General features: G+C 34.0%; 3 protein-coding genes across 8 annotated transcripts; 1 reads left to right on the forward strand and 2 right to left on the reverse strand.

Annotated features, from left to right (window-relative positions):
- Positions 1-249: 249 nt before the first annotated feature.
- On the forward strand, positions 250-7,089 carry LOC108206769 (mitochondrial carrier protein MTM1). 6 transcript variants are annotated; one of them, XM_017377170.2, is made up of 10 exons: positions 250-692; positions 2,281-2,355; positions 2,963-3,079; positions 3,831-3,890; positions 4,039-4,209; positions 4,733-4,832; positions 5,635-5,726; positions 5,824-5,973; positions 6,562-6,620; positions 6,800-7,089. In XM_017377170.2, exons 1-10 carry the CDS (start codon positions 537-539, stop codon positions 6,945-6,947), a joined length of 1,128 nt encoding a protein of 375 aa, XP_017232659.1. In that variant the 5' UTR covers positions 250-536; the 3' UTR covers positions 6,948-7,089. The 6 variants fall into 6 exon arrangements, with proteins under 6 accessions (XP_017232659.1, XP_063943874.1, XP_017232658.1 ...); XM_064087804.1 differs by having other exon boundaries at positions 390-692; positions 5,632-5,726; positions 6,764-7,089; XM_017377169.2 differs by having other exon boundaries at positions 390-692; positions 5,632-5,726.
- A 1,027-nt stretch (positions 7,090-8,116) lies between these two features.
- On the reverse strand, positions 8,117-10,006 carry LOC108209607 (arabinogalactan protein 41). Its single transcript, XM_017380599.2, has 2 exons — positions 9,812-10,006; positions 8,117-8,470 (listed from the first exon to the last, which is right to left on the reverse strand). The coding sequence occupies exons 1-2, from the start codon at positions 9,918-9,920 to the stop codon at positions 8,370-8,372; spliced, it is 210 nt and encodes a 69-aa protein (XP_017236088.1). The 5' UTR covers positions 9,921-10,006; the 3' UTR covers positions 8,117-8,369.
- Positions 10,007-11,733: 1,727 nt separating this feature from the next.
- LOC108209606 (tubulin gamma-1 chain) lies at positions 11,734-17,037 on the reverse strand. The gene is made up of 11 exons (XM_017380598.2): positions 16,780-17,037; positions 15,919-16,119; positions 15,602-15,713; positions 14,904-15,304; positions 14,297-14,350; positions 14,116-14,220; positions 13,129-13,203; positions 12,984-13,028; positions 12,693-12,821; positions 12,114-12,218; positions 11,734-12,022 (listed from the first exon to the last, which is right to left on the reverse strand). Exons 1-11 carry the CDS (start codon positions 16,906-16,908, stop codon positions 11,945-11,947), a joined length of 1,434 nt encoding a protein of 477 aa, XP_017236087.1. The 5' UTR covers positions 16,909-17,037; the 3' UTR covers positions 11,734-11,944.
- Positions 17,038-17,714: the final 677 nt, after the last annotated feature.

A 17,714-nucleotide genomic window follows, 5' to 3' on the forward strand; every position in this document is an offset into this window, starting at 1 on the left:
ATGCAAGACAACTTATAAATGATAGATTATATCAAAATTTGGATAATCAAAGATATAATATAGGATCAAACCAAAAAATTATGATTTGTACTCCAATACTCCAATGTTTTTATGCACTCCATAAAACTTAACTAATTTGTTTCGAGGGTAAAGAAGTAGTAATATAAAATAAAAGTACCGAAGGTGAAAATTAAAAAGTAAAATGGAAGTAGAAAATAAGGAGAAGAAAAGCGACTTTTCTTGCTGTATATTAAAATGCAATTTCCACAGCTGTCAGCACCTCCTCTTGTTTGGCGCCCTTGGTTCCACGCCACGAATCAGCCTCCTCTGCCCTTCATGCACATATACACAAACGCAGCTATATATCGTATGTATATTTTCCTGATATGATTGATTATTGCTTAAAAATTCGAATCAATTCCTCGATTCTTGATTCCATTTACAAACAAACAACGGTGGAGCTCATAATCTTCATTTATAATGTATAATCACACGCATTATTCGATTCAAATAAATTAAATTGAATTTACACGGAGATGAACAATAAAGAGGAGAATCAATATGACTTGAATTCCAAGCAACCAAATTTAGTTGCTAGAGATGTTACTTTAGGTTTTGGTGAGAGAGCTTTTTCGGCCGCCGGTGCCGCCGTTCTCTCCGCCGTCCTCGTTAATCCTCTCGACGTCGCTAAGGTATATCTCTCAATTTCTCCTTGTTCTTATTTCAATTTTGTCTTGATTTCGAGTTTATTCGTATTTTTAATTTGATAAGTTTCGAGTGTTGACATTGTCTTTTTCCATTTCCTTGATAAATTTGTTTGCGAAAAATTTAATTATACACTGCGACTGTTTGAGGACAATTAGGTGTATGATTGATGTTCCGTATGTAGATATGCATCGCAATTAATATGCTGCCGGAGCTAAAATATAGTACATTTTGATGTTCCTAAAATCTTCACGACTGGCCTAAGATTTTGTGAGATTACTACGTATATTTATTTGAAGTTCGTATCTGAAGTTTTTAACCAATTATCTGGTTTGAGAGATTTACGATTGTAGAGTAATGTAAGAACGTGATAATGTTCTGTTGATTAAGCTTATTGTTCAAGCACCACAAGGCGTTTCCCGTGCCTTGTAAGAATCTAGGAGTGTCTACCTTACTGTCAGTGCAATTTAAGGGGAGACTAAATATAAGTTAGGAGCTAGGAGGCAGGCATACTTTGGTTACCCAATGTATCCCGTGTCATATACTCGGCCACTCAAATTCCCAAATCGGACAGAGGGATACTTGTACATCTAAACTTAAATTCTTTAATTTCACAAATTGTACTTGAAACTGGTGTTTCGTAACTAATTACCCAGAGGCGAAGTGTTAACGTTAGCTGGCAAAGTAAGTAGAATTTCTTGTCTTCCAGATGACTAAATTATGCATTTTATCTAATTTGCATAATTTTTCAGTGTTGTCAATACATTTTAGCTAAAAAATAATAATTAATAGTTTAATAAACCACATATGTGTAAATATAATTAGGTATATGACTAATTTCACTTTCCTAGACACATATCAAATTAATATGCTGCAGGGGTTACAATACATGTAAGTTTTTTCTATTAGAATGAATTGTTTGAGTACATTTTGATGTATCTAAAATCTAATTGAATGGCCTATAAATTGATGAGATTGCTATGTGTATGCAAAGTTTGTATATGATAATATTTGCTTTGGAAGGAAAGGTTGTAAAGAAATTACTTGATAACGTATAAGAGGTTGATAAGAATTGTGTTGACCATGCTTATTATTCAAGTATCAAAAGAAATTCCCTGCGCCTTGTACAAATTTGGAGTGTATAAATCAACTATTGTTTAAGCATCAAAAGGCATAGATCGACTAGTAATAAGGCGGCGCCAAACTTTGTGATATTCAACCTCCAATGTTATAACTTATAAGAACTGCCAAAGCAACTTGAATGTGGAGTCTGTAGGCTAATATAAATCATGAGCGAACAATTATTCTGCTGGCATATCGTTAAAATCTAGTTGTTTATAGGACTCAGATATCTTTATTTTCATCCTTCCATCCTTTCCTACTCAGTTAACTATAATTGAATTAGGAGAGTTTCCTATACAAACTTGTCAACTTTTCTTGATCTGGATATGAATGTTACAGGTTATCATATTTTAATGTCATCTGAAATTTCTTGTGTGTTACAGATTAAGTTCACACAATTTGTAGAGGTTCTAATGAGTATTTGGTTATTGCTTACAATTTCTTATGAATCAGACTAGGTTGCAAGCGCAGGCAGCTGGCGTCCCATATAATGATCAATGCCGTACATCGTGTTTCGAATCAAATACAGTACGTTTCTAATACGGATACGGACTTTATCTGTATATTCAATATTTTACACTGTGTGTTGCCACAAAAGTTTGCTATTGATTGGTCATGATCTATATATTCACAGCATACATTAGTGCTGTTTGGATAAACTTATTTTTAAAAATAAGGTCTTATTTCTGGAGAAAAGTACATAAAACTCTACTTTTTTCTGAAATAAGCTCTTTTTTTTTGTCAAAGAACGCTTATGAAACACCTCTTTAACACTTATATCCAAAAAAAATCTAAAACAATAAGCCCTTATTTTTTGTAAGTAGCAGTCTACAAACAGGACCATTTTTTAAAGAATAGCCTATGAGTTATTTATCCAAAACTTTACTTTAACCACCTGTCTGAATACATTGTGAAACCAGCCTGTGCAATAAATTGGTTCTTTTCCGCTCTCTAATACACATTGACACAAACACGGAGTTGAATTTCCCCTTTTCTTAAACACGTGGTCATCTTTAATGTCAGAATATAGCATCTGTGAATTTGATGCTTGAATTTGTATACATTGCCTTGGACATAGTAGTGAACTACCACTTTTTTCTAAAATCCATGAGGATTTTGAATTTTGATCTTTTAGATGCTTCCGGATATGAGATCTTCTCCATCATGCACTCGTGCAGTTACTGGATCTGAATCAGAGTGTGCTTTGCGATATAAAGGAACATTCGATGTCTTCTACAAAGTTACACAACAGGTTTGTACAAGTGATGATATTAGTATTAGGTTTATGAATTTTGCAAGCAAACATTTTTTGTAATCTGGATTGAACCATGGGATAGATGTCTTTTTTTAGATACATGATTGTGGAATATATTGTATATTATATATTTGGCCTTTTACGCTTTAAGATTTTTTAGTTTCGGCTTCTACAAACTCTGCAGACCTTCAGAATACTTCAATATTGACACAGGATGCACCAAAATTTCTGAAAATAAAATATAATAATAATATATTATTTATAATGCATATTAATATATCTTGTAAGATGCAACATTTATACAACAAATAAATTTACAATTCTCTGATATAAACATTCTTTTTATTTTATATTTTATTCTCAAATATCTGGTAAGTACTACTTGCAGTTTTAGTGCATCCAGTGTCATTATTAGTAAATTCTGCAAGTTTGTAAGCTAAGAAAGTTTGTATAACACAGTCCTATAATATAAATCATAAAATGAAACTTACATATTTTTCATGTGTCCCAGGCATCTCTAAGTAGATTACTTTATAACAGTTTGCTAGGTGGCCACTTTATGAATCCTTAAAAGCATTATATTTATGTATTTTAGGTATATATAAAATTATCAATATTAGTGGTATCACAACCATGAATGTAAATGCATCACTCGAAGGTGGAATTGTTCCCGTGTAACTTATATCAGTTTTTGTCTGTTATTAACAAAGAGTATCCATTGGTATCTGGTGTATATCGGTTATTTTAGGAAGGAATTGCGAGGTTATGGAGAGGAACATATGCAAGTCTAGCATTAGCTATTCCAACAGTAAGTCTTTCTCCATGTCCGTGTCTTACTGGTCTTTTGTGTGGAACCACATGAGCTGAACGATAGCCTTTTTATTTTGGTTTCACTTATTTTCAGTTGTTTGTAAGATATGTGGTACTAATTACTTCCGATAAATCTTTCTTACCAGGTGGGTATTTATTTGCCTTGTTATGATATTTTACGCAATTCTTTGGAGGAGTTGACATCAAGAAATAGTCCTAGTCTTACACCATACGTCCCATTAGTATCAGGGGCAGTTGCGCGCTCGTTAGCTTGTATTACTTGTTATCCTATTGAACTTGCAAGAACTCGTATGCAGGTATTACAAGACTGTATCAATATTATGCCCATGGAAGTACTTTTTGCATTTCATATATCATATGGCACTTTTTACATCCTAAATTGTTTGACTGTCTTTCATTTATCATGTTTACATTACTTGTGTTACCCATTAAGAACCAATATACTAGCTTCCAACATCTTTCTTCTACAATATGCCATTGAAGTGGTCGCATAAAGTGAAACAACTTAGTATTTGACTAGTCGTATTCGTTTATCTGAATGGTTAAGGGAGTACGTGTTTTTAGTTGGCAATAGTTAGTTTCTGTACAAGATGTAAAAGACAGAAGGAAGACTACTCTTTTTATATTTCCACAATTCAGTTGCACTAGTTGTTCTGTAGAAGCTCCTTATTTGTTCAGAAATTCCATAGAACTGTGTTGACAGAAGTACATCTTTCAATAAGATTCCTTTTTGCAGCAAGATAAATGATATAATTCTCAGCTTGATTTACTTTAACTTTGGTACTGTCTGTATCTCACATGCCTTTATTTTCGCGGAAGGCATTTAAAGACACTCAAGCTGGCGTGAAGCCTCCTGGGGTGTGCAAGACATTAGTTGGGGTGATCTCTCAAGTCAGAACCACAAACAACCTCCAAAGATGTAAGTTTAATTCTGGATTGTTTAGTTAAATATATAGTATAGATGTGTGTGTATAAATATGTATTAAACAATTATACGGTAAAATGTATAAATATGTATTAGCCAATTATACGGTAAAATATGTGTGTGTATAAATGGGGTGTGCAAGACATTAGTTGAGGTGATCTCTTAAGTCAGAACCACACTTAAGAACCACAAACAACATTCAAAGATGTAAGTTTATTTCTGAATTGGTTAGTTAAATATGTAGTATAGATATGCGTGTGTAATGTGTATAAATATGTATTAGACAATTATATGGTAAAATGACTATTATATGGTAAAATATGTGTGTGTGTATAAATGTGTATAAATATGTATTAGACAATTATACGATAAAATATGTAAAATGTATTGTTAAATTATTGGTTTGCATCTGATCCGTCTTTGTCTGTAGTATATAAGTGAATCATATTTATAATGTTTGTGCCAACTTTTTGGATCCACAGAAAAAAGAAAGAAGAGGTTAATACCAGTGATGTGCTTTTATAACAATATTCATCAGAGAAATAACCTATATATAAATATATCATTTATCATCAAGATATTTTGTGTAAGGTTTTCTTGTCAGTAGAACCAGTGTACTAATTGTTCACTTCTGAGTCCCCGACAATTTTTCTTTAAATCTGTGTGTGATAGTACAGTTTTAATGTTACAACTTTCCAGGCATGGATGAGGATCCACCATATAGTTTGTGTCGTCTGGATTTTAGATGTGTGCTTCCTGTTTATATAATATAATGTATGGCTCTGGCTCTTAGCAGTACAAAACTACCGCTACTTATGGACTGGTCTTGGAGCTCAGATTGCACGTGATGTTCCCTTTTCTGCTATCTGCTGGTCGACTCTTGAGCCTGTAAGACATCAATCTTAAATGAAGTCCATAGTAGATCTTGACATAAAATAATGTCTTAATTAAGTGTATGAAGCCAATTATATGCTTGTATAAACAGCTCAGGAGACGGATTATAAGCCTGGTAAGTGATCAAGCAAGCATAGCCACAATCCTTGGAGCAAATTTCTCTGCTGGTTTTGTTGCAGGAAGCATCGCAGCTGTTGTCACATGTCCTCTGGATGTGGCAAAGACCCGACGACAGATTGAGGTGATTCTTCTGGTCAATAATATTTTGTCACATGTCCTTTGGTTTTGTTTCGTTGATTTACTTCACCCCTATAGTCCAAAATGTCCCGTGCAAAGTAATGAAATTTGGTAAAGAAAAGCCTAGATTATAAATAAGGACTATGTATTTTTCTATATCGTAAGTTGCATGTGGTTCGGTATTATTATATGAAGGATGCCTAATTAATCAATGACAGAAGTGCTACTTCTTTCTGGGTAAGAGATGTTGTATGTTACAACATATATTTGTCACTCATGCTTGTGCCTCACATGGTTCCAGTTTAATATTCTATTATCTCACCTATCACTTTCTAGAAGATAAAAAAGATTACCAACTTCCAGGTTTAAAATTACCGTCAAGCCTGCTGAGCATAAACTTACTATTAAAAACTAACGTTGGATCAATAATAAACTACACTTTATGTCCAAGGACTTGAATTCTCATGTGATCTTTGGGATTGTTTGCTTAATTGAACTATAAGCAGAAGTTGTTGGTGTCTTGTTGAGATGACTCTGTAGTACCCTTATCCTTGCACCTTCTGCTTGCTTATGTGATTTTCCTTCTGTGTAGAAAGATTCTTCTCGAGCATCAAAGATGACCACGAAGCATACATTAGCTGAGATATGGAGGTTGGTGGCACTTCTTTACAGCTGTAGTAAAACTTGTAAATTTATCAATTTGGCTGTAGTGGGATTCTAGTGAATTTCAATTGCTTACTATGTAGAAGATATGCCATTGTTATTCCCATAAGAACCTGCAACTATTTTTCTAGAAATGTAAACTGCTTATGTTTACATTCATTGGACAGTGATGGAGGGATCAAGGGACTCTTTGCAGGTGCTGGTCCTCGTGTTGCTCGTGCTGGTCCTTCTGTTGGGATTGTAGTTACATTTTATGAAGTTGTTAAATATGCTTTACGTCGAAGAAGTTGGTCAAAAGACAGAGACACTTTATAGCAAAACAGAGCCTTTGGGTCCGTACATTGTATATTTAAGGATAACATCCTTGCAGTTATGGAGGATCCTTGAAATTTCTGGAGCAACTACTGGAAATATGATCAAATTCCTGCTGGTTGCCAGAGGAATAAATAGCGAGAAATTGAGTATTTCAATATAATCCTTGTTTGGAATGAGGCTACTGCCAGATCTGGTGGAATAACTAGGTGATGTATAATATTTCTGTTAAACATTACCATAACTGGGGAACCCATTAGTAGACATGGGACAAACGCTTAAGAGCAACTCCAAGGGGCTCTCTAAACAAGCTCCTAAGTCTAAATTTTAGGAGCAAATCAAAATTTAGTGCTCCAATGGGCTCCTAGATGCTCTTTAAAAATTTAGGAGCCTACTCTCTCTCCTTTCTTTTAAAGAGCATCTAGTAGCTCTTAACTCAATATTATATTAATTTCTCTTCAATCTTATCTCTCTTTTAGTTAACTTTTTCCTCTCATTTATATAAAATAAATACAAAATGTGAGTAAGGAGCCAAGTATAAAGAGTAGCATTGGAGTTTTCACGTTTTCTAGTGTATTAACTTACTAGGAGCCACATTTTATATTATTGTTTAAGGAATGATTTAGGAGCACCGTTGGAGATGCTCTAAGAATAGCAATGCTCTAAGAATAGCAGCAGATAAGCTGAAATGTAATACTACTAGGAAAGCAGTTTGAAAATCAACACAGCTGGTAAGTGGTACCTGTATTTAACATACACCTAAAAGGATAATTCTAGAAAGAAGTTTAAAGGTCCTTTTGACCAACCAAAGTTAATTTTATTACAGATGGATTAAAAAAAGTAGTATCATTATTTGTCATATAACTAGTTATCAGTCTGGATGATTTTAACCATAAAGATAAAGAAAAGTAAGTTAATAATAAAAAAAAGTATTACATGTTACCATTATGGCTTAGCAAGAAAAGCAATAACTGTAGTCTGTCATTCATGATAAGCCACTTTATCACATCCACTTCATTATATGTTTCCCACACATCCACTTTATTACGCCATATTAAGGTAAATTAAGTTGTAAATATGTTAATAGTTGAGCTTATATGTGGTAACAGCCAAAATTGTGGATGCTTGTCAATGGACAAATGGGATGGAGATTGGAGTACCATGCTACTAGCTGCAGTTCAAAACTTGATGCATGTCTTAGTCATCCTTGTAAAATATTACATTGTGAAATCATACCAGCAGAACTGGAAAAGAACCACAGTGCACAAATGTAAACAGACAATTTAATGGAAAAAATGGTTCACACTGGCGGCAAAATAATCTACCGGGATAACACGAACTCCTAATAAACTAGATAACTGTCACAATGACAGACATTTGACATATTTTATCGGAAAAATTATAAGGAAAAACTCCCAAGATCGATCAAAGAAAGTTGTAAGATGCATCCAGCGGATGAATGAGATATGTAAGCACTAGTGCCAGAAGCATCAGCAGGTATGCCACCCCTTGATCAACAGAAGTTCCTGAGAAAAAGACATAATGAAGTCACCATTACATAAAAGTTGGTAAGCCTGTAAACATCTGATTTGCCACTGAAAACTACATTTAACTTGATCACAGATTCACAGTTATGTTTCATTCTTCATATACTCTGCACTTGGACATTTATGAGAACACCAGAACAGGTGGATAATAAATGTAGAAAGTAGAAACTACAGGAAGAGTATTCATAGAATAGCTCAAAAAAAATAATATTATTGTTTCGTGCAGTTCTCCTTTCCACATGGCGCTATAATATAGCAAAGCATTTAATAAAAATGTAGTAAGACATCATAAATCTCCCAGGCAAAGTGGAGTAGATGTGCTTAAAACAATTATACTCTTTATCAATAACCAAAATCCACTTTCAGCGGAGTGCACTAATACTAGTATATTTAAAAGAAATTAAAATGCCTAAGCAGAGTCGCACATCCTCCATAGTCGTAACCAAGAAATTAAACATAACAAAAATGATGAATATTCCTACCAGTATCTTCTACACTATTTTTCCAGCTCTCTCCAAATTGTACTACATTTCTCTCTCTAGCTAACTTCTGTATCATTCTATGTGATTCCCCAACTTGTCAGCAATTCTTCCGTAGTTACGTGATCTCTCTTTGATTTCTTCAAATGAAATCAGTTTTCCTGTAAATTCTGTTATTCTGAAACTCGCCAATCGCAGCCATGTAGTGGTGAATAAATTTGCTAAATATTCTTGAGAATGATATATTTCGAGTACATTAGCAAACTACATCTAAGGTCTCATATGAGGTTTAGAATACTGCTTTTGGTCTACATCTAACCAACAGACCAATCTTTACTTCTTTGTCTCACTTATACAAAGAACACTAAACATTTTACATTCGACTAGCTAAGGCACTGCAATTTCGGCAGTTGAGGGGGCTCAACTGCTCAAATTCTCCCAAATAGTAACCTTTTTGTTCACGAGGCAATGCATTTTAAATCACGAGAGATGAATAAAAACAATGATAAACAAAAACTGGTGAGGCTAATGAAAAATTACGAAGCAAAGCAAAAATTTGGCAAATCCACTGCAACAACACACAACCTAAGCCTGATATAGCACCTTATTGACTAAAACTGGAACCTTTCGATAATGTCAAACTCAATTAGTAAACACCGAAATGCGTATGTATATACAATTAACACAAGTGAAGCAAAGAGACGCAATCCAGCGAGATAACAAAACACCAGATCTAGGATGCAGCATAAAATAACACACAATGTGCGTAGGGAGACGGAGAGAGAGAGAGAGAGGGAGAGAAATAGCGAGCGAGCGAGAGAGAGAGAGAGAGAGAGAGTACCATCGCTAGTAGGAGCAGGCGCAGGGGCGGAGGACTGAGCCAGAGCACAAGGCAACAAAACGATGGCGAAGATAAGAGCAAATATCGAAATCCTGTAAGCATATGCCATTGTGATGGTATATATATAAGTTTTTCGATCTCTCTCCGGCGAACAAATAGATCGGTGACTGCTATATGTATGAGAGAAGGTTTGCCTTCAGCTTTGTGCTGTGTATTAATAATTGTTGGGGATTTGCCATTACCGGTACCCGGTCACACAAATGGTAAGGGACCCACTTCTTGTTGTTTTATTTTTACGGATTTGACCCTGGGTTTTGCTTTGCTTTTTTCATTATTGAATTTGACAAGCGGGATGTGCACACCAGTACCCGGTAGCTGGTAACACTGACAAAGCTGGTGCTACCTGGTTTCAAATTCATTTTGACCTTTTTATCGGAATTGACTCGTTTAAACTAAAAATCATATATGTATAAGATAATATTTATTTTACACTTTGAATTATATTATTATATATATTACTTATATTTAGATACACTGACAATAAAAATATAAAATATCATTTCGAATTTGAGGAAGAATACTTTAGATGCTTTATAGCATTTACCAATAAAATTGAGTCACAAGACTCAGAACTCAGGATATTCCAGCTTAATTAAAAAAATAAATACTTGTTAATGATGGATAATAACTTTTTTATAAATAAATATTAATTTTCATTTGTTCGGTTAGATAAATATATTAATACTTAATAATTTATTGGATTTAAAAACTAATACTCCCTCCGTTCCTTTATGTTAGTCGCTTTGACTTTTTTCACGTATTTTGAGATGTAAAAAAACTTATCTATACATATTATTTTTCAAAATTTCTTTTTCTGAATAAAAATATGTGTTAAACTTTTATTCAAAAAATTATTTTTTTAAAAATAATACGTAAAAATATGTTGTTTGTACACCTCAAATTACGTGCACAAAGTCAAAGCGACTAACATATAGAAACGGAGAGAGTATATAATTAAAAATTATTATAAGTTAGTTTTATAGATAGCCATATATATTATTATAAAATTAAAATTAAAAATTAAATAACATCTGTAAGAAAGATAGCAATTTTTAAAATTTTACTCCAAACAGGCGTGGATGTCAAAAATGCAGGCGCGCACGTCGAACACAAGATATCCGAAACTAAACATTAGCATGTCTCCATATGCAGGGCACACCAAACTTATTCAGAGACAAACGCACTAAGACAATGCTTGAACCATAAAATTAACAAATTAGAATTCACATAATTTTCAAACGGTACCTAAAAATTGATATCATAAAAATTAAAAATTTCAAGAGTGTCTTTGAAACCTCATGCCCTTGTTCACTCTTAAGTCACTCTTCAAAATATAATATAATATTTGGAACCTAGTGAGTTAAGACATTGAAAAAGATTTCAACTCCAATGCTCCTCTTTATACTTGCTCCTTATTCATATTTTATTCATATAAAAGAGAGAGAAAAGTAAAAAGAGAGAATTGTTGGGAGTAAAGTTGGAGGGAAACCAATATTATATTCATGAAAAAGAAGTTAAGAGCTCTTACATGCTCTTTAAAAGAGAGGAGAGATGTTAAACTCTTAACTTTTTAAAGAGCTTCTAGGAGCCCATTGGAGCTCTAATTCTTGCATTGCTCTTTAAATTTGAAGTTAAGATCTCATTTAGAGAGCCCCTTGGAGATGCTCTTATACTCTTATATACATATTTAAGATGGGCTTGGAGATTTAAAAAGCACAATAGAATACTTTTTTATTAAGCACACTAGTACAAAACGTTTCTGCTGTAAAATTCTCTTTTCTCATTTAAACATAATACATTTCCAATTAATTTAGCATGTACAACAACCAGTATTATATTGAAATCTAATGGAACATAAGAAATTTAACAAATTATTTTCATGAAATACCAGTGTTTGATCTATTAAAAACCTCACAACTATCAGTACACGATGGATGAACCATAGGAAACTGCTGGTAGTATTTTACACGAGGAAATGTGAGTACCACATATAGATGTGTTATACACATATGCGTCAACTCCAGTGAGAAAATAATAAGAGACCTCAAAATAAAAATCTAAAATTCACATAATTTACATTGCTAAACTTGGATCCCTTGGATCCACAGATCCTGTAGCATTCCCTTCTCCGGTTAAGATGTGGTCGGGATCCTGCAAAGAGTTGCAACAAATTCAATAGTAAAATGCCAAACAAAAATTATATATAGAAACATAGAGGAGATCAGACAAGCAGGATATATACCTCCATTCCCCATTTGATGTAATCAGGGGACTCACAAGCCTTGTATTCATCAACTAAGCTCTCAATTATGTCTCTGGATTCATCAAATTCTGAAAGATCATTGTCCTGCCCAAGTTTCACATATGAAAATTTGAACAGATTATAAAACGTACAAACATTAAGTATTTGTCAAAGCAGGACAGTGGACAGAGACAGGGATCTTTAAAAGTTTTACAGGTATATTATTGCAAAGCAAGAAGCAGAAAGAAAATAATTTTGTTGCTCAACGCTTAAGGATGACTAAAAATCCAATCAGAGGTCCCAACATTTAATGCAAAAGAAATATAAGAGTACTGGTGACAAAACAAATGCATAACTGACGAAATATAGCTCATGGGGTGGCAATCCACTCACTAATCCAGTGTTCAAGTCGCATACAGAAGGGGGGTGGGCAGAAATTAACACTTATAATGCCTAGAGCATATGCAAGAGTTTTGCCGTGTAGGTGAACTATCAGAACAGCTGTATAACTTGCATTTTTTTATAAAACTGAATGAGGTAGAACAAAAGAAAGCTAACAATAGTAATGAAGCAACTTACATCGAACAATGGAAAACTCCTGTATTTGTCAAGGAAGGCCTGCCTCTTTCTCAGTAGTGAATACTGACTCAAACACTTGCTAAATAGATGCCGGATACCAGTATAACTTGCTAGCATAAGGCCACTTACCTAAAGGGCATGAAAACAAGATTATTGGATCATTTACTTAATTTCAAATGTAGTAGTGGAATAAGCGGCAACAGGGAGTACTGAGTCTATCATATGGTACACAAGGTAATAGTAACAACCAAATGAAATGATCAAAGAAGTTATATTCAGATAAGTTCTTACCCTATGGGCAGTTTGAACATAAGGAGACTTTCTAGATAAAGCAACCTGCCAAAAGGAACGGAAAAACAACTCAAAGGTGATCACATTTTATAATCTTTTAACAAAACAAGATGGTGATAAAGTATAGGGAGTATATGAAGCATGCCTGAATGCTTGCAGGTCCCCATTCGATAAAATTAACAAGCTTTCTCTCACGAATTCTTTGTAGACTATCATGAACCTGAGTGAAACACCACAAGTGTTACATTGTTAGAATGCAGCTTCATATAACTTCTCAGCAAACATCCGGTGAGAGTGTAATAAGGTCTTAATAGCAAGATCTCAAACATACCCCCACTTTCTTAGAAATCTCAAGATTTTATAGATAAGGGGAAACTAATTGCTAAGAAGCAATCATGCAGTAATCTCTAATTAACTTGGATCATCTTGTTGCGGCCTTTTTTAACTTAATAACAGCAATGATCAACTTATTAAAGTTGGCAAAACTATGTATAGCACACTAACAGTAGATTGTTTCACATATTAAATATGCTTCCATAGGCATACCTACTTATAATGATATAGAAAACATTATGTGTTAAACCCCATTCTACAAAGGAGTTACAGAAAACTAGAGCTAATTCCTGCAGTAGTGTAGCATAGACACATACATGACTGCTACTGGCGTTTGAGGGCCTTTTACAACAATATGGCAGAATGGTATATGGCTTATGTATGGTGCCCATGACATTAATATATAAGATATTAGTTGTATTTTTATACATTACAATTTATATAATCCTCTAGTTGTATATAATATCTAGGAAAAATTTGTGGACCATGAAATAAAAACATCAATATTCATGAAGTAATAGGAACTAAAAAGTAATGAGTCATCACATCATATGCAATTCAAAAATCTTGATATTTATTAAGTACTAACAAACCAGGGCTTCACAAAGGTTTGACCCGCTTCAATTATGCAAGACCCAGAGAAACCTGGTCGGGTCCTATTAAGCCAATGTAAAATGAGGCATCCGAATCAACTTAATCTATAGTACAGAATCCTAAATTTCAATTCAGCTTTGAATAAACATTCCAAAAGGCCAAAGTGCAGCTTAAAAACATTTAAAATGAACATTACTATAATTACCTGAGTTGGATCAACTTCTCCCTGGATAATGTTTAGTATAGATATGTATTTTGCCTGACTAGCTTCTTTTGTTCGTGCATTTGAAGAAACCATGATGTTCTTTGTCTGCAAAAGGGAACATTGTCATACTCTTATACTAGAAGTACTAGAAAAAAAAATCAATAGATAATGTATATCTTGCCTGAAGAAGTCTTCTCATCACATCTAGAACAGTGGTTTTACGAATCATATTCGCCTGCCAAAAGCAGATTCCTTTGATTAGGCATATAGGGGATATTGATCTGATTACTTCAAGGACAAAGAAAGGTTGGGTTGTAAGGTCATAGATTTGAATCCTTACTCCCCTCCCCTTGTATAAACCCAAAGAAAGAAGCAATATCAGGTCAAGTTCATACTCTGCCTAGCTTTGATTGACTAGTCAACTAGCATCTACTTATGTTAATCCCGTATTATATCTAGATCAAAGAATTTTTAGGTACTTATAGATCAGAGTTCTCCCACTTAAATTGTGTCCATTTTTCTCTGTTCTTACTAGCTATAATATTACAGAGACCGTCACCAAATCCTAGATCTTAATGTTTGTGCTGTAGTTTCATTGAAAAACTAAAGCATCTTTAGCCTTCATTTATTTTGTCATTAAGACATAAAATGGAATCTATAGGTTTCAATTTGAAGGTTGTGCACTCAGATGCTGCACCACACAAGATTTTATGTCCTCTTTATGAAAAACTTCACAATGAAAGCTTACGCCAAAAAAATTGCTTATGCAAAACTAGATAACATCTTACCTGACGTTCTACAGTTAGAGGTGTATATCCTGTCATTAGAAAATGGCATCTTGGTGTTGGAATCAAAGAAGCAAGAAGACCAACTAAGTCATTGTTCATGTATCCAGGATAACGCAAAGTAGTAGTGCTTGCTGACATTACAGTAGACACTAAAGAATTGGTCTGGGAGACGGAAGGATTTGGAATATGAAGGCGTTCCACGGCAATCCTATTAAGTGCAGTATTATCAAGAACAACTACGCAATCAGCATTCAGTGTAAGCCGCTTGAGTGTCAAAAGGGAGTTGTATGGCTGGACCACCACGTCACTTATCTCATTCTGGTTGGGAAACACGCTATATGTCTGTACCAGTTTCTTACTATAGCGATCATTCAGAGTCTCCAAAAGATAAGAACCCATTCCTGGAAAGCATGAACTATTGATTAACATATATTAAAGTCATTCCAAAGTAAGGAACAAAACTAATCATGCAAACATTTCAAGAAAACATGTGCATATAACAGATAGGCTAAATTTACAGAAGTCGTGCTCATTTAGGATACATTTGATGATCATTACAGATTAAAAGCAAAGCTTTCATTACTATAATTCTGTATGTCAAAATGAAATTGCCTAAGGCAAGGAAGACCTGTAAAGTACTAAGCTGCTAAAGAATTTTTAATTATTTGCATTTGTAGAAAAGGGTAAGCTGTCAAAACCTGAGCCTGTTCCACCAGCAATTGAATGGCACAAAACGAAACCTTCAAGGCTATCACTTCCATCTGCCTCTCTGTCAATCATGTCCATCAAATCCTCTTCAACACTTTTACCCTGCACAAATAACAAAGCTGCATAAAAACATGAACAGTATTGCGCATGCAGATCTCTATAAACTCCAAGACTTTGTAAAGCAAGGGACCAACTGACAAACCTCCAAGGTTGCATCACTTAATACTTGTTCTGAAACTCTTACTTAAAAAAAATACAAATAATAATCAGTATTGACAACACCAACAAAAAAAACAATAAAATTAACCTGATGATATCCGCTAGCCCAATTGTTGCCTGCACCTCCTCCCTCTTTTGACATAAATAGATTCTCATGATTAAATAGATTTCGATAATCACCAGTTTGAATTCCATTGATCACCCTAGGCTCCAAATCCATAAGCAAAGCCCTCGGTATGTAGTGTTGATCATCAGCTTGATAGAAAAATACATCCTTTCTATCACCTCCCTAAAGCATTTTAAATTCACATTCAAGAAGTTAAAACCAAATATTCACACTTAGTAAGTAGAGTAACAATTGAACAAGTAAATTTCTACAGAAAACCCACTCACATGACTGTCGTAAATAAATATCAGTCAACAACAACGCTCAAACCTAATATCTACAGACTTTAGCATAGCGCAAGTGGTACCCCAATTTAAGCTTGACACCCAACGAACTTGCTTTAAATTATCTAGTAAGCTGAATCTCAACATAATTTCAAGCTCAATACCAGTCAAGACAACAACAAATGAACTCGTCTACGCACATATAAACTAATCTAAAACAATACATTCAAAACAAAATTATTTCAAGGTAAATTCAACATTCGTCCTCAAATTTGTTAATTAGTTCCCTGTCACTAATAACTAACCTAAACAGAACAACAACTTAATAATCCGAATAGCTGAAAACTACAAGCCACATTCTCATCGAACACGTAAACCGAAAACATTTCACTACACAATATACCTAATCCTACAGCAACAAGTACTAAAGCTAGATTTCTAACAATTTGAACAAATAGTCAACTAAACAGACCTAGATAAACGAAATGAAAAACGATGAGACTTGCAATTGCACTAAATTAAAGTTGAAATGATTGTATTGAAGCAAGCGTTAGAGGACCTGAGTAGCGAAATCTTCGAGAATGCCGTCTTTGCTGATGCCGTGTTCGAGACAGAGCTGTTTCCAGAACTCCATACCGATCTGGTTCCCGCATTGTCCCACTTGTAACGTTATGATCTCCCGAGGCATCTTCGACTCTTCTCTTCTTCCCTAGGGTTTTGTGTTTTCAATTCAATGGCGGGGACGACTGAGCGTGCTTCAGTGACTGAGTTGCTTTACTTTTTTAAAAAAACTAAAGAAGAGAGGAAGAAATGATTATTATTGTCTCGGTGCCGGCTTTTTTGGTAAATTATTTTTAAAAATAATTAAGAAATCAATTGACAAAATAAGGTAATATTAAAATTGAGATATTTAATTTGAGACCGAGAAAGTAATATGATAATACGATACGAAGCTCATCTTTTTAACAGTATAGGGCAGAGTTCATTCATCTTTACATTTTTTTATATCGCTAAAATTGAAAAGGGAAAAAAAATACAGGTGAACGTTGCTACTAAATACTGTACTCTTTTATTTTACAAATGCTCACGAAGGGTAAAATTGATTTGAATGAGCATATAGATATTCAAATCTGAAAGGAAAATCATTAAGAATAATTAATCCCAAAAAGCTTTCTCTCTCGCTCTCGGTGTTGATAAAATGAGTAAAATGCAATCCGCGATTGATCAAAGAGGAACATATTGGTGTTCAAATATATGTAGCGGAGTATTTCCTAAAAAAGGTTATAAATTCTTAAATGTTATAAGTTGATTGCCATTTACCATGTGGTCAAATGTGAAATAGTTTGGCTATGGATATAGGAGTAGAAATGTGTACCATGCATTTATTAACTTGTCTGTTGAAGTGTTTTCACTTGGCTATAAATAGATGCCAAAGATGAATGGAAAACTTGCACCGAGCTTCCTTTTCTATGCTCAGCTTCTTACTCTCCTTCT

This window comes from Daucus carota, chromosome 2 (genome assembly GCF_001625215.2).
Source record: "Daucus carota subsp. sativus chromosome 2, DH1 v3.0, whole genome shotgun sequence".
In the NCBI taxonomy this organism is placed as follows: Eukaryota; Viridiplantae; Streptophyta; class Magnoliopsida; order Apiales; family Apiaceae; genus Daucus; species Daucus carota.